The 16638-nt window shown below is 39.1% G+C and overlaps 2 protein-coding genes across 2 annotated transcripts in view; one reads left to right on the forward strand and one right to left on the reverse strand.

Moving 5' to 3' along the window:
- Positions 1 to 16638, forward strand: part of atp5md (ATP synthase membrane subunit k) — a 550207-nt gene that overhangs the window by 31496 nt on the left and 502073 nt on the right. The window lies entirely within an intron of this gene.
- cfap43 (cilia and flagella associated protein 43) overlaps positions 1 to 16638 on the reverse strand; it is an 80145-nt gene that overhangs the window by 13231 nt on the left and 50276 nt on the right. Inside the window, exons 28-29 of the mRNA XM_051922615.1 lie at positions 9798 to 9917; positions 9191 to 9298 (exon numbers count right to left, since the gene is read on the reverse strand). Coding sequence (XP_051778575.1) covers positions 9191 to 9298; positions 9798 to 9917 — 228 coding nt within the window. The remainder of the gene's footprint in view (positions 1 to 9190; positions 9299 to 9797; positions 9918 to 16638) is intronic.

The following is a 16638-nucleotide window of genomic DNA, read 5'->3' on the forward strand; positions in this document are numbered from 1 at the left end:
ATTTATTTAATGTTTTTTGGGTATAATCTTTGCAGCATCGTGTAAATTAGCCTTTGCTGTACATCAGTTTACACAACTGCATTTTCAAACAATCTGATTTTATATAGTGTAGCATTGTTCAAAATGACACCATCACAAACTGAATTTTATCCATATCTGAAAAATAAAACACATAGCATTACAATAAGAATTGTAGGCAGGTTGAGGAATAATTTAGGGTGAAACAGGGAGGCAGTGGTGTTATTTAAAAACTGAAATTGATATCTAGTCCCTGTCAATACGTCATAGTGTCTGTTTTATTACAGGTTGGTAATATACTTGAACACGGTGCCAGTTTTTAATAAATACAGTACAAAGCAAATGAGCATATTGTGGACTGTTTAAAACTGCAGGACAGCACAGCGGTTAGCGCTGCTGCTTCACTGATCTGTCCCAACTGGTGGCGTGCAGTTTTCACATTCCTGTGTGGTCAGGTCCCTCTGGTTTATGTTCACATGTAAAAGAAGTCGGACTAATTGTTGTCTTAAACTTAGCTCAGTACTCAGTATGAGTGACTTTTGTTCGTTTGTAGGCCTGTGCCTTAAGTCACATTACATGACTTCTAGTCAGATGGAATGTCAAACTTGACGATTGCAGTTGCTGGTTAACAATTCACACATCTAGAAATCACTGGGGATAGATAGATAGATAGATAGATAGATAGATAGATAGATAGATAGATAGATAGATAGATAGATAGATAGATAGATAGATAGATAGATAGATAGATAGATAGATGTTCCATTCAATGTATGATGTTTTATTAATTTTTTGTGGCTGTTGTTTCCATTGTACTGCAATCAATAGCATGGGGGAGACATTCAATTAAGAATCCCATTGCACAATTGACACATAACAATCAATGATCTTGAACTTGGCTCCTATGGCCGGCATCCCGCATGTTTCTTTTGGCAAACAATCCAGATTGTGAGATCCAAAGCCCCTGTTTTCATTATTCCTCGTCACTTTGTTATATGCATTGTGCCTCTAGCCGACTGCTCACTGGTTGTCAGCTCTCACGCACACAGAGCCCACCCCGTACAACTAAAGACAAAATGGTGGCGAGTTGCAGACTGGTTTAACTGAGTCACTAGGTATGTCAGATTACATGAATGGCGGTCATGGGAGCACCCAACTCACGATTAGGTAAAAGCAGTCTACAACTGAAAAAATGTTGAAATTTGACAAGGCCTAAGGAGCTGAGCTTGTGATAATGTAAACATGTGAAACTGTCCTGGGAAGTCATTATGGAGTTGTGCAATTTGACATACGCAAGGATTTTCTGTTGTGTAAATTGATGTGATCCAGTGACAAGATGGCAACTGCAGTCATCAAGTCTGACATGCACTCGTATAATGTGACATCGGCTTTAGAAGGATTAGCGTACCATGTAATCATAGGGCTGACAGCACGTCTTTCAAGTAGTAAATTAAACATAATATGACGTTCTTACAGTTATGGCACATTTTAAGTTTCCTATGTGTTTTATAAAAAGAATGCTCAGTCATTATTTAAATCATTGGAGGAAACTGTTTCACCTTTTATCTAGAAAACATAGTAATAAAATGGCATAGAATGTATGAAATTTAATTAGGCATGATTAAGTTATTGACAACAAAACAACACAAAAATCAGCAAAAATAAGTAGGCTTTAGTGCGGGAGTTTCAGGTTCAATGTGCCAATGAATTTATATTCACTTATATACTGTACATAATAATTGCCATTATGAAGCACAGGGTTGTTTGATAGTCTCCTAAATCGCATGGTAAAAATTGTGTAAATTTACTCGCCGTTCGCTTTGGTAGAAACGTTAACTAAGAGGTGAACATTCTACAGTGGCATGCAAAAGTTTGGGCCTTCTTGCTTAAAATGTCTGTCACTGTGAATAGTTAAATGAGCAGAAGATGAACTGATAACCACAAGGCATAAAATTAAAGATGACATGTTTCTTTAATATTTTAAGCAAGATTACATTTTTATTTTCGTCATTCACAGCTATATAAAATAACAAAAAAAATAAAAAGGACCTGAAGCTAAGGTTTGGGCACCTGACATGGTCAGTACTTAGCAACACCTCCTTTGGCGAGTATCACAGCTTATAAACACTTTCTGTAGCCAGCGAAGAGTCTTTCAAGTTTTACTTCTGGGGTGTCTTCGCCCATTCATCCTTGCAAAAGGCTTTTAATTCAGGAAGATTCTTGGCCATCTTGCATGCACTACTTTTTTGAGATCTAGCCACAGATTTTCAATGATGTTTAGGTCGGGGGACTGTGACGGCCGCGGCAAAACCGCTAGCTGGCAACTCTTGAGGTGTTCCATTGTAGATTTAGAGGTCTGTTTCAGATCATTATGTTGTTGTGGGACCCATTCTCTTTTTAACTTCGTTTTTTTTTTTGCAGATGGCGTGATGTTTGCTTCCAGAATTTATTAGTATTTCTTTGAATCCATTCTTTTCTCTACCAACAACATGTTCCCTGTACCACTGGTTGGAACACAAGCCCAAAGCCTGATTGATCCACCGCCATAATTCATAGTTGGAGAGGTGTTCTTTTCCCGGAATTTGGCACCATTTTTTTTCCAAACATACCTTTGCACATTACAGTCAAATAGTTCTATTTCGACTTCATCAGTCCACAGGACTTGGTTCCAAAGTGCATCAGGCTTGTTTAGATATTAAGTTGCAAATTTCAGGTGCTGAATTTTGTGGCTAGGACGCAGTAAAGTTTTCCTTCTGCTGACTCTACAATATTTTTTCAGGTGTCGCTGCACAGTAGATCAGTGCACCACCACTCCAGAGTCTGCTGAATCTTCCTGAAAGTCTTTTACAGTCAAACACGAGTTGTTATTTGCCATTCTAGCAGTCCAATGTGCAGTTCTTTCTGACAGTTTTCTTGGTCTTCCAGACCTCAACTTGATCTCCTCCATTCCTGTTAACTGCTATTTCTTAATAACACTGCGAAATGAGAAAACAGCTACCTGAAAACGCTCTGCTATCTTCTTGTAGCCTTCTCCTGCATTGTGAGCATCGATTATTTTACTTTTCAGAGTGCTACACAGTTGCTTAGAGGAGCCCATGGCTGCTGATTGTCGAGACCAGGTTTGATGAGTCAGAGGGTTTCCTAACGAGGACTGTGAACACGCCATAGCCTTAACGAGCTAATTAAGGTCTGAGACCACCTTGGGAAAAGTTATCTTATTTTGGGGCGCCCAAACTTTGCATGGTGCTCCTTTCTTTTTGTCACTGTACAATTGTACAAAACAAAAACAATACACTAATACTGCATAAAATGCCAAAACGAAACATGTCATCTTTAACATTATGCCTTTTGGTGATCAGTTCATCTTCTGCTCACTTAACTGTTCACAGTAACAGACATTTTAGGCAAGGGGGCCCAAACATTTGCATGCCACTGTAAATAGCACAATTAACAGCATTTGAAATCACAAGACTCTTTATAAAGCATTTATAAACAATACAATACAAAAGTAAAGCAAAGCAAATCATACAGCGTGGCCTGTGGGTAGCTAAGGTGCTGGACTGTAAATCACATGGAAGCCACAGCAATCTGAAGGAGTGATAAACTCTAAGAAAGCAATCTAACCTGCCATGGTAGAAACACAGAAACAATTGTAGTTCACCAGTAATGTACAGCTGGATGATGTTCATTATAGAAAGGCACTATATGAAATCCAGTAGTTGAGTAGGCAGTGAGGTGTAATGTATAAGAAATTGAAATGCAGATTATGCCTTTGCACTTAAGAGAGATCACAGAGGTGTGTGCGACTTGGTGTTTCCATAATGCTGTTCATTACAATATTATTCATGACATTATTGTTGTGAAGTTGTAACAATTACGTGCAGTTTAACACAATATCCTACCTTAGTATGCTCTCCTACTTCTTATTTGATTATTATTATTATTGTTATTATCTTTGTGGTGAAGCCACAGCATTAGAATCAGAAAAGTAAAAAAACATCATCATGAGTGTCAGCTTGCAGCTAGGAGTGCCTTAAAATCATGATGTCATTTGTTCTAAGACATGGCCTCCTACTCCTTGCTAAGAGTGGGTACAGGATGCTTCATCAGTACTACACATACCTTACTCTTGGGCTGGACAAATTCTAATCCTAGTCAGACATTTTAGTGCAATTCATCGGAATAATTCTGAAATGCTTGATAAATACACCCTGATCTTTATCTAAGTCACCAGTACGGACAAACACAACATGCTCATACCAGTAACACATGAAGAATTACAATGTTTCATGTCTTTATTGAACACACCCATCAAACATTTCACAGTATGTTGTGGAAAACGTAAGTGAACTTTTGGGTTTAGCAACTGGTCAAACCTCCATTGACAACAGTGACCTCAAACAAGTGGTTCTAGTAGCTGCGGATCAGACCGTCAAGATGTTGAGGAGGAATTGTGGACTCATCCTCCTTATAGAACTGTTTCAGCTGAGCCATTTTCCTAGGATGTCTGGTGTGAACAGTTCTCTTGAGGTCATTCCACTGCATTTCTAATGGGTTAAGGTCTAGGCTGTGACTGGGGCACTCTAACTACAATCTGTAGTAGATTATGTTTTATGTTTTAGAGTCACTGTTGTGCTGCATCACCCAACTTCTACATATTGTCACCTTGACATTATTCTGTAGGACCACTTGATAAACTTCTGTACTCATTTTCCCCTCAATGATGACAAGCTGTCCAGGCCCCAAGTCATCAAAGCAGCCCCAAAACATGATGCTCCCTCCACTGCACTTAATCACTGCGATGATGTGCCCTGTTTACGTCATATGTACTGCTGTGTATTCTTCTCGAACAATTCAACCATAGTTTCATCAGTTCACAAAACGTTTTCCACATAGCACTGTGTAGTGCCAAGTAGTTTTGGTAAACGTGAGGTGTGCAGCATCTTCCTCCTCGCCTAGTCAATGTTATGTGTATGGCAGATTCATGAATGTGCGGTAGATGTTAACCTATTCAATGATTCATTCAAACCTTTAGCTGTACTCTAGGGTTCTGCTTTACCTTAATGTGCATTCTGCATTGTGTCATCAGCCTTTTCCAGCCTGCACTGTAAATGTTTGAATGATGTATTCAACATGTGCAAGAACAATACAATAATCCGTCTAATAATAATGTGTAATAAATCAGACTGTGTTTGCTCATTATTGTATCTTAGATGAAGACCAGACCATATTTTAAGACAAATTTATACATAAATGTGGTTATTTCCAAAGGATTTGCATACATTTTCTTGGAAATGAAACCAAGTGTGCTTTATCTATAAACGTGCAGTGTGTGTTTATACTGGATAGGTAATGTATTAAACGGTGTGGGCATCCTAAAGACTGAAAACATGACCTGTAAGCCACAAAGCTGAAAGTTCAGTCTTCACCTCCAGTGACTTACTGTTTCACCCTGAGTGAGTGTCTTTACCGGGTATTTATGGAACTGTCGAAAAACTGAACCAATTTTGATTGTGCTATGTCTAAAGATAAATACAGTATGCTTAAAATAGTATCCTTTCAAATTCTTCAAGTAGTTATCAAATTATATAGATACAGTGCACGCGGAAAGTATTCACAGCGCATCACTTTTTCCACATTTTGTTATGTTACAGCCTTATTCCAAAATGGATTAAATTCATTTTTTTCCTCAGAATTCTACACACAAGACCCCATAATGACAACGTGAAAAAAGTTTGAGATTTTTGCAAATTTATTAAAAATAAAAAAATGGAGAAAGCACATGTAACATAAGTATTCACAGCCTTTGCCATGAAGCTCAAAATTGAGCCCAGGTGCATCCTGTTTCCCCTGATCATCCTTGAGATGTTTCTGCAGCTTCATTGGAGTCCACCTGTGGTAAATTCAGTTGATTGGACATGATTTGGAAAGGCACACACCTGTCTATATAAGGTCCCACGGTTGACCGTTCATGTCAGAGTACAAACCAAGCATGAAGTCAAAGGAATTGTCTGTAGACCTCCTAGACAGGATTGTCTCGAGGCACAAATCTGGAGAAGGTTACAGAAAAATTTCTGCTGCTTTGAAGGTCCCAATGAGCACAGTGGCCTCCATCACCCATAAGGGGAAGAAGTTCGAAACCACCAGGACTCTTCCTAGAGCTCGGCCATCTAAACTGAGCGATCGGGGGAGAAAGGCCTTAGTCAGGGAGGTGACCAAGAACCCGATGGTCACTCTGTCAGAGCTCCAGAGGTCCTCTGTGGAGAGAAGAGAACCTTCCAAAAGGACAACCATCTCTGCAGCAATCCATCAATCAGGCCTGTATGGTAGAGTGGCCAGATGGAAGCCATTCCTTAGTAAAAGACACATGGCAGCCCGCCTGGAGTTTGCCAAAAGGCACCTGAAGGTCTCTCAGACCATGAGAAAGAAAATTCTCTGGTCTGATGAGACAAAGATTGAACTCTTTGGTGTGAATGCCAGGCGTCACGTTTGGAGGAAACCAGGCACCGCTCATCACCAGGCCAATACCATCCCTACAGTGAAGCATGGTGGTGGCAGCATCATGCTGTGGGGATGTTTTTCAGCGGCAGGGACTGGGAGACCAGTCAGGATAAAGGGAAAGATGACTGCTGCAATGTACAGAGACATCCTGGATGAAAACCTGCTCCAGAGCGCTATTGACCTCAGACTGGGGCGACGGTTCATCTTTCAGCAGGACAACAACCCTAAGCACACAGCCAAGATATCAAAGGAGTGGCTTCAGGACAACTCTGTGAATGTCCTTGAGTGGCCCAGCCAGAGCCCAGACTTGAATCCAATTGAACATCTCTGGAGAGATCTTAAAATGGCTGTGCACCGACGCTTGCCATCCAACCTGATGGAGCTTGAGAGGTGCTGCAAAGAGGAATGGGCGAAACTGGCCAAGGATAGGTGTGCCAAGTTTGTGGCATCATATTCAAAAAGACTTGAGGCTGTAATTGCTGCCAAAGGTGCATCGACAAAGTATTGAGCAAAGGCTGTGAATACTTATGTACATGTGATTTCTCATTTTTTTTATTTTTAATAAATTTGCAAAAACCTCAAGTAATCTTTTTTCACATTGTCATTACGGGGTGTTGTGTGTAGAATTCTGAGGAAAAAAATGAATTTAATCCATTTTGGAATAAGGCTGTAACATAACAAAATGTGGAAAAAGTGATGCGCTGTGAATACTTTCCGGATGCGCTGTATATGTATATGTATGTATATACTGCTCAAAAAAATTAAAGGAACACTTTTTAATCAGAGTATAGCATCAAGTCAATGAATCTTCTGGGCTATTGATCTGGTCGGTTAAGTAGCAGAGGGCGTTGTTAATCAGTGTCAACTGCTTTGGTGCTCCAGAGGGGCAACAATGAGACGACCACCAAAACAGGAATGGTTTCACAGGTGGAGGCCACTGACATTTTTTTTCCTCATCTTTTCTGACTGTTTTCTCACTAGTTTTGCATTTGGCTACGACTACTGGTAGCATGAGGCGATACCTGGACCCTATTTAGCTAGCACAGGTAGTCCAACTTCTCCAGGATGGCATATCAATATGCCATTGCCAGAAGGTTTGCTGTGTCTCCCAGCACAGTCTCAAGGGCATGGAGGAGATTCCAGGAGACAGGCAGCTACTCTAGGAGAGCTGGACATGGCCATAGAAGGTCCTTAACCCATCAGCAGGACAGGTATCTGCTCCTTTGGGCAAGGAGGAACAGGATGAGCACTGCCAGAGCCCTACAGAATAACCTCCAGCAGGCCATTAGTGTGAATGTCTCTGACCAAACAATCAGAAACAGACTTCATGAGGGAGGCCTGAGGGCCTGATATCCTCTAGTGGGCCCTGTGCTCACTGACCGGCACCGTGGAGCTCGACTGGCATTTGCAATAGAATACCAGAATTGGCAGGTCCACCACTGGCACCCTGTGCTTTTCACAGATGAGAGCAGGTTCACCCTGAGCACATGTGACAGACGTGAAAGGGTCTGGAGAAGCCGTGGAGAACGTTATGCTGCCTGTAACATCGTTCAGCATGACCAGTTTGGTGGTGGGTCAGTGATGGTCTGGGGAGGCTTATCCATGAAGGGATGCACAGACCTCTACAGGGTAGACAACAGCACCTTGACTGCCATTAGGTTTCGGGATGAAATCCTTGGACCCATTGTCAGACCCTATGCTGGTGCAGTGGGTCCTGGGTTCCTCCTGGCGCACAACAATGCCTGGCCTCACGTTTTGAGAGGATGAAGGAATTGATACCATTGACTGGCCCCTACGCTCGCCTGACCTCAATCCAATAGAACACCTCCGGGACATTATGTTTTGTTCGATCCAGCACCGCCAGGTTCCACCTCAGACTGTCCAGGAGCTCAGTGACGCCCTGGTCCAGATCTGGGAGGAGATCCCCCAGGACACCATCCATCGTCTCATTAGGAGCATGCCCCCCCTCCCCCTTGATGTTGTTAGGCGTACATACAAGCAAGTGGGGGCCATACAAACTACTGAGTACGATTTGGATTTGCTGCAATGAAATTTCGGTAAAATGGACTAGCCTGATGCATCATTTTGTCACTTTGATTTTCGGGGTGTCTTTAAATTCAGCACTCTGTAGGTTGATAATTTTAATTTCCTTCAAATTATGTGGCATACTTTCGTTCCTAACACATTACCCAGTCCATATCAGTAGAGATATCCAGCAGGATTTTTTTCCCCATTGAGATCTGATGTGTTTTCAAAGTGTTCGTTTAATTTTTTCAGCAATATATATATATATATATATATATATATATATATATATATATATATATATACTGTGTACTGCGGTGGGTTGGCACCCTGCCCGGGATTGGTTCCTGCCTTGTGCCCTGTGTTGGCTGGAATTGGCTCCAGCAGACCCCCGTGACCCTGTGTTTGGATTCAGCGGGTTGGAAATGGATGGATATACTGTATATATATATATATATATATATATATATATATATGTATATATATATATATATATATATATATATATATATATATATATATATGAGAGAGAGAGAGAGAGAGAGAGATAGATAGTACACAGAAGTAATGACAAATGCAACAAAATTTTGAAAGATAGTAATAAAAAACTGAGAAGTGACATGAATGGCATAAAAAACGGCAGCACCTTCATGTCCTTTGTTTTTTCCAGAAGATAGTTGAGCTCTGTTTCATGGTTATGTAGCTCTTCTTCAATTAGAACTGAAAAAACTAGATGTGATATTTTAAGTTCCTCCTGTAAAATACAAATTAAGCTCAGGAAATCACAAACAACCTAATTCAAGTTTAAGAAACATTAGTATTTAAAAATAAATAGAATTCATTAGCATTGAAACTATAATACTGGGCTATGACCACAATTTTTGCTATCAAACATATAACATGGACATCATGGGCATGTTTGTTCTGCTTTATTAAAAAAAGGAAAAACAAAACATTATTCTCCACCCAAAAAATAATTGTTTTAACTTCTGGTAAGACAAAATACAGTAATTCAAAGAAACAAGAGTTAATTTAAACTGCTAGAGTTATCAGATTGGATCGAGCATTATGCTGTTGGATATTTTCAAGTGATTTTCTAATCTCAGAAGTGCAGTTCTTTTTAATTATCACCCCTGGAAATCATTTTATATACCTGTGGTTAATTGAATTCACAATTAAAATTACATTTTAAAATGGACTGAGGCAAGCCTTACAGTAGTTTAATGCAATAATTTCCTGTTGCAGTATTTTACCTGGTAAACCATCATTTCACATTTCACTTTCTTCTCAAATAACTTGGTAAGGGTGTCGTCAAATGCCTGAGTCGTGTCCTTGATAGAGCCTTGTAGTTTTTTCATTTCTGCTTCCAGTATCTAATAAACACAGATGACCACTTTTAGACACTTCACACATTGCTGTTCCAATACAGAGAGGTGTTAAAGAGGAGAATTCAAGCAACCTAGAGTGAAACCCCTAATCTTCAAAAAGCAGACTTCAGTCATTCTTTCATTTTCTGAACCTGGTATTCTGATGCAGAGTTGCTTTAGGGAGTCCAAGCCTGTCTGAAGCAATATCAGCTGAAAGACAGGAACCCATCCTGGATGGGGTGCCATTCCAGTGTGACTCACACTCACTCACACACACTAATTCATAGCAGGTCAAATTATTGTTTCTAATCAGTTGATGTGAAAAGCTTTGATAGATAGATAGATAGATAGATAGATAGATAGATAGATAGATAGATAGATAGATAGATAGATAGATAGATAGATAGATAGATAGATAGATAGATAGATAGATAGATAGATACTTTATTAATCCCAATGGGAAATTCACAAAAAATTCACATTTGCCTTCTCCTCCTAAAATTAGTTCAGACCATGCATTTTACTTTCTACAGCAAATGATTGTTTCTTGGAAGTACAAAAAATGTTATTTTGTACAGTAATCCAATTGCTTTAAAAATAAAATAAACCCCATGCATGTACTCTGTGTGTAAATTCAATATACAATACTCCGCAACTAAGCTAAACTCCGCAACTACACTAAATATTTCAAACATCAATAATAAACTCACATTTAAATTGTTCTCCAGAAAGTACCAACAAGGCCTTTCAAAAAAAATGTTTTTGAAATGATGCCTTTGGGAATAATTATAATGCAGATGATACTCAACTTGTTTCCTAATACTAACTCTATCACCTCTTACTACTTTCTAAACCTTCATCTACTCTCTCTCTATATATAAAATCCTAAGCCTAAGAGTGCGATGATTTTATGTCACATTTTTTGTCACGCTTTAAATCGGTCTTATTTTTAAACCTACATATATATGTTTGGTATCATTCTTTTCAGAATTTATCAAACTTTAATGTGATGTTGTTAGATTTTCAGATTCTTATTCTGTTTTTAAATTATAAACTAAAATATCAAGAAAGTCGTGGTTTTTAATATCAAGAAAGTCATGGTTTTTATTTTTGATCGAGTAAATTTTCTTTCACAGGAGCAAACTATTAAAAAAAAGATAAATTCATAACACCAGTGTTTGTGTTTAGGTGATTTAGTTAGCTGAAGGTCGAGTTACGATGACCCATTGCATACCACTTTAGTTTTCACGTGATTTTTCCTGTTATTTAAACGAGTCATTTTTTAAAAAAAGTTCTTTTATCTATAAGAATGTCAGTTAAAATGAATGGATCATTTATTTAGTCTCTTATAAACACTCATCAAGCATAGTGGACCTCAGTTTAACGGGAATACTCCAATCGGTAAGAGAGTAAATATTTCATTCTCATTTCATGATTTTCCGTTAAATAATAATACATTTTTCTTTTACATATTTATAGAATTTCATGATTTTGACTCCTAAAAATAAAAATTATACAAAAATAATCATTTTTCTTTTGTACATTTACAGATTTTACTAATATTCTGGCCGCAACTCAGGGTTGTGCGCTAGGGGAGCTTGCCCCCCTAGTTTAACATAATTTTCAAATCACACCTGAAACTTTGCTTTTCTTTGCTATTTCAAACACCTTCTATAACATTACTGTGGACTCTGCTGAAATGCCTGTCAGATACGACTCTAAACTGATTCCTCAGGCTCATGTGGGATAATGAAATACATACTGGCTGTGCAGCCCCAGCACCAGATGAAAATGGTAAGAAGTTTCTTCCACCTCTTGACACAATTACCAGTCCACATGAGTATTTCATCCCCTTTGCTGTCTGGATGATATCCTATCTACTATTTTTGTACTTTTTAATGGTTGCCTGAATGTCATTCTCCATGGACTCACCAAACTCCACTAAAACATGGGTCTTTGCTTTCACCACTATAGCAGCTGCTACTTTCTAGGCTTGTTGTGTGTCCTTCATTCAGTCCCAGACTACATGTTACTAATTTTGTGCCAGAGAGATTTTTGTTTAATGTTACAGATTTGCTAACATTAAGTGCTTGCAAACGCATCCTGTGTTAAGAATTGGAACAACCCTGTGTTCTCATCAGCACCTTCATTAATTCTGTAGCTCCTTTACATTCTCAGCAGCAGCCCAAAGAACCTAGCTGGTACAAATGTTTTTGTACTTCTCTAACTGGAGCATCGTCAGGTTAGTAAAGTGACTAGACATTAAACTGTTAGTAGTTTACCTTACAAATGAAACATTTTATATAAAGACTGAGGTTGGAAAAATTCCCCATAAGGGCTGGAGTTTTCACAGGGCTCCAGTCAGAGGTCTAACTGCAAAGCGCCCACCTAAACACTGCACTGGCACAGACTACTAGTATAGTAATGTAAATGTAGCTCAAACCATCACCATACAGGGGTGTTGTAAAAATGGGAAGACCATGGGGGACTAGAATAGCAGTCTCCATATGCAAGAGATGGCATCAGTAAACCATGGTGCTGTCACTCAGTATGATGGACAGATGCCTTGATGGTTGACTGGCCCATGGAGGAAGAGCTTGCTTCACAGTGGCACGAACACCTGAAGCCAGAAGGGTGAATGTTGGGAGGTCTTCCAAAGCCAAGTCTTGACCCTGTTATTTCAAGGGCAGTCCAAGGAGCAGATCTAAAAGCCTGTTTTGGTCACAGAACTAGAGAGCTGGGAGTCAAGTAGATAGTGGACAGTGATTAAGCTGGTAGGGGAAGTACATTTAAGACTGAAGCCAAGAAACACGTCTTTACTCAAACAGTTGGGGGAATCTGGAATAAACTACCAGGCCATGGAGTTGAAGCAGAAACCTTGATATCCTATAAAAACGTATCTGGATGAGATATTGGGGCATCTTAGCAATTAACTAAACAATTTTCTTACGTTCATATGTTCTAAGTGAGCCCAGGGTCTATAAATGTGGAAATGTGAATGTTTTTAGGAAGCTGGGTAAATAATCATTGTTTAGTTGTGCCGAGTGGGTTATTCATTTTTGTTTATGATTTTGTGATGTTGTTTCCTTTATAAATCTGTTTTGTTTATACAGTACTCTTAAGATTCATTGGAATTATTCAGGGCTCAAGGTCAGCTCATGAGCACCCTCTGTTGGCCATATCATACAATATTGTGTTTATCAAAGACTTTAAAGGTATTTTATTCTGTCGCCAAGTTGCAGTTTATGGACTGCTATCATTACAGCACAGGAAGGTTAGATACTCCTCACAGGCGTGGCTGACTGGTAGTGGTCCCTCAGCTAGCTGTGTTTTATTCTGTTTGCTATTACGTCACACTGGCCAGAGCAACAGAAGTGCACTGAAACTCTTTATGATTAATTCATCTTGTAATTTAGTTTGCTTCCCACTAGATTGTCACCAAACATGAAAATAGAAAAAATGTAAAATATACCAAATCTATCCATATTCCAATCAAGAATGTTCTTATGCATTGATCAGCATCTTGTGATATTGTAAAACAGCTTTTCCGTGTCATTTTTAGGAAAAAAAATATTTTTGTGAGATTCTGGTATTTTAACCCATTCATTACTGCAGCACAAACCCACCAAAACCTGTACTGAGTCGGGGTGGCAACATGAAAATCTCCAATATGCCATTGCTGCTAAGTATATCTATTTTTCTTGTGGTTTCTGAAGAATGTACTGTACATTGTTATCAGTAACCTGAATTTTTTTATTTGCTTAAATAAATAGTATGTAGTCAGTATTAGAAAGTTTTATACCTAAGTGTAAAAATAATAAGAAAGTAGTTGATGTGATGGTCGACGATGCTGAAAAACTTGTGTAATTTGTTAAAGACAATGTACATCAATAAAAGGTGAGCACTACGTGTATTCACACAAGGACACTGGCAAACAGTCATTATTGCTGACACGATCCAGCATAAAAAAAAACACACAATACGTTCAGACCTAAACATTTCTAAACAGTTTAGTAAGTTTACAGTAGGGGCGGCACGGTGGCGCAGTGGTAGCGCTGCTGCCTCGCAGTATGAAGATCTGGGTTCGTTTCCCGGGTCCTCCCTGCGTGGAGTTTGCATGTTCTCCCCATGTGTGCGTGGGTTTCCTCCGGGTGCTCCGGTTTTCTCTCACAGTCCAAAGACATGCAGGTTAGGTGCATTGGCGAACCTAAATTGACCCTAGTGTATGTGTGTGCTGGCGCCCTGCCCGGGTTTTGTTTCCTGCCTTGCGCCCTGTATTGGCTGGGATTGGCTCCTGCAGACTCCCGTGATGCTGTAGTTAGGATATAGCGGGTTTGATAATGGATGGATGTATGAAGTTTACAGTAACGTATGGTGTGATAATCCTCAAAACAGCTGTCTTCAGTGCATAGCCCACTGTGATGGACAGCCTTTGCAAATCCAAGTAGTTGTAATGGGCTTGTCTTTAGCAGTACGAAGTCCGCAAGTGTAACACACTCTGCACTTCTTCACTTACGATGTCTTGTCCAAGCCAGTTCCATCGTGTGGATGTTTACCTGGGAAGTGGTTACTCCCAATAAGATATGACAAATTGTCAAGCTTATTTTACATCTTCAACATCAATGTCGGAATCATTGCTGTCAGAGTGTTGAAAATTATGTTCTAATATCTCCGCTACAGTCATACGTGTACTCCTTTTAGCCATGTTTTTAAAATTTGGTACTCTAATTCAATGTGTCTATCTACAAAAACAACATAGACTTGGCACACTGTGATAGTAAAAACAAAAAAGACGGCATTGTGTTGCCATGTTCAGTGTAGTCAGACCACCAGTCAACAGCACTTGTGACTGAACGAAGAAAGGATCCAACACCATGTGACTGGCAAATGCAGTTCTCATTCGTTGAGTATAACTGAATACAAATGAATAGTGAATAATAACAAGGGACCATCAAGCAGTACTAGTATTACCTCTCCCGTATACTGGGCTGCCAGCTATGTAACCCTTCAGGCAGAAGGGTTATGTACTACGGCATAGTTGGGGACCCTTCGGCCCGAAGGGTTAAAAACGTTTGACTGTATTCTTCATCTTATTGTCAGTCTCCCTCCGTGGCAGCCTTTAAACTCCATGGCATGATTTCTCATAGCTTGTTTTGTGAATGTTGCATTTGTTGTTGTTTACAGTGAGATTTTCCTAAAAATAGGCTGCAATTTTATACCAGCAAGTTGTCCAACTATGAAGAAGTAGAAAGGCAGTATCGTGCTGTAGAGTAGCAGCCAAGTTTTCATGTTGTTTCCCTTTCTTATTTAATTGAAAACTCACTTCACAACTGTTGTTTTGAATGTTTTCTTCTCTCAGTAAAAACACGGCCAAGAATCTGTGATAAAATGTGTCATTTCTAGTTCCTTTTTGTGTTAGGTGGAGGGCATGTTTACTGAAATGTAAACATGAAACTGTGGTGAATTTTAGGGTTTTTGTTTTCACTTTTGGACCAGTGACCCAAATACCCAATTTTAGGCAGCAACAACAGGCACTTTAATTTTAAATAATTACAAAAAAAGCTTCACTAAAGAACACAGTTTAACATGTTAAAAAAATATCATCTACTTGAGAAATACCAAAATTACTATTTATTCTATATAGTGCCATTACGAAAATTCAAGATCCCAGGGTGCTTTATAAGTCTGAGTTTATAATACAATATCAAATACACAATCTGATTAAAACACAGAAGACATGCAAAAGTAAAATATATTGAGGCAGCATACTGAACTGGTACTTGAATGCGGCTGTCAGACATAATAGGAGCAAATAAATCTGTGGGGAGGTCAAGGCCACAATGGTTATGTGTCCTCAAGGCACTCAGTCCACAAAACATAAGTTATCTGAAAAATAAACGGGTGGCCAATGCAGCCCTTCATGGCCTGAGCTAAGCAGACCATCCATAAATTGTCTCTCTATCCGTTCTTCTACCCATTGTATCAACCTCCTTTTTTATTAAATGTCACAGGTAGCATAAATCTATGTACTAAAGTAGCAAAAAAATCTCCTTGTACACCTGTGTCTGTTATATTCATTTTGGACAAGTTCAGACCTAATAGGAATGTAAAAAATCCCCGACACACATATTACATACTTAATAGCATTTATAGAAAAATCTTTAACCAGAGGACTTTTTTAACAGGGCTGTTGTTTTGAAACACAGTTGATTGGGAAAAATGGCCGTAATGTATATGCATCTTGTAAAGTTTTAATATTATAAAGGTAGTTTATCATCTTGTGCTATTGTATCATTTGTCTAGAAATTTACTGTATGATTAGATGGTTCAATGAGAAATATATGAACAGAATTATTTTAAGTAAACACCATCCCAGTGCACATTTCAAGTATAATAATTAATAATAATAATAATAATAATCTGTTTTAAAGTTCTGCGGTTGGCTACTGTACCACAGTGCATGCCAAACTGTGTAAACACGGTTCCTTTAAATAGTGAAAACTGTCCCACTGAGCTTTAACAGTAGAGATCACTTCTTTTTATATTTAAGTGGCGTGATAACTGTAGGGAGCCATTCAGGGCCATACACAGAGAAAGTGGTGGCTGGTGAAGGCACCCAAAGGTGGGTTACACCCAGGTAAACTGGAGCCAACACCTAATCCACTAGGGCAGTGGGTCTCAAGTGCAGTTCCGGTTGCCCACTGTGGCTGCAGGTTTTTGTCCTAAC

Source organism: Erpetoichthys calabaricus, chromosome 2, assembly GCF_900747795.2.
Source record: "Erpetoichthys calabaricus chromosome 2, fErpCal1.3, whole genome shotgun sequence".
Taxonomy (NCBI): Eukaryota; Metazoa; Chordata; class Cladistia; order Polypteriformes; family Polypteridae; genus Erpetoichthys; species Erpetoichthys calabaricus.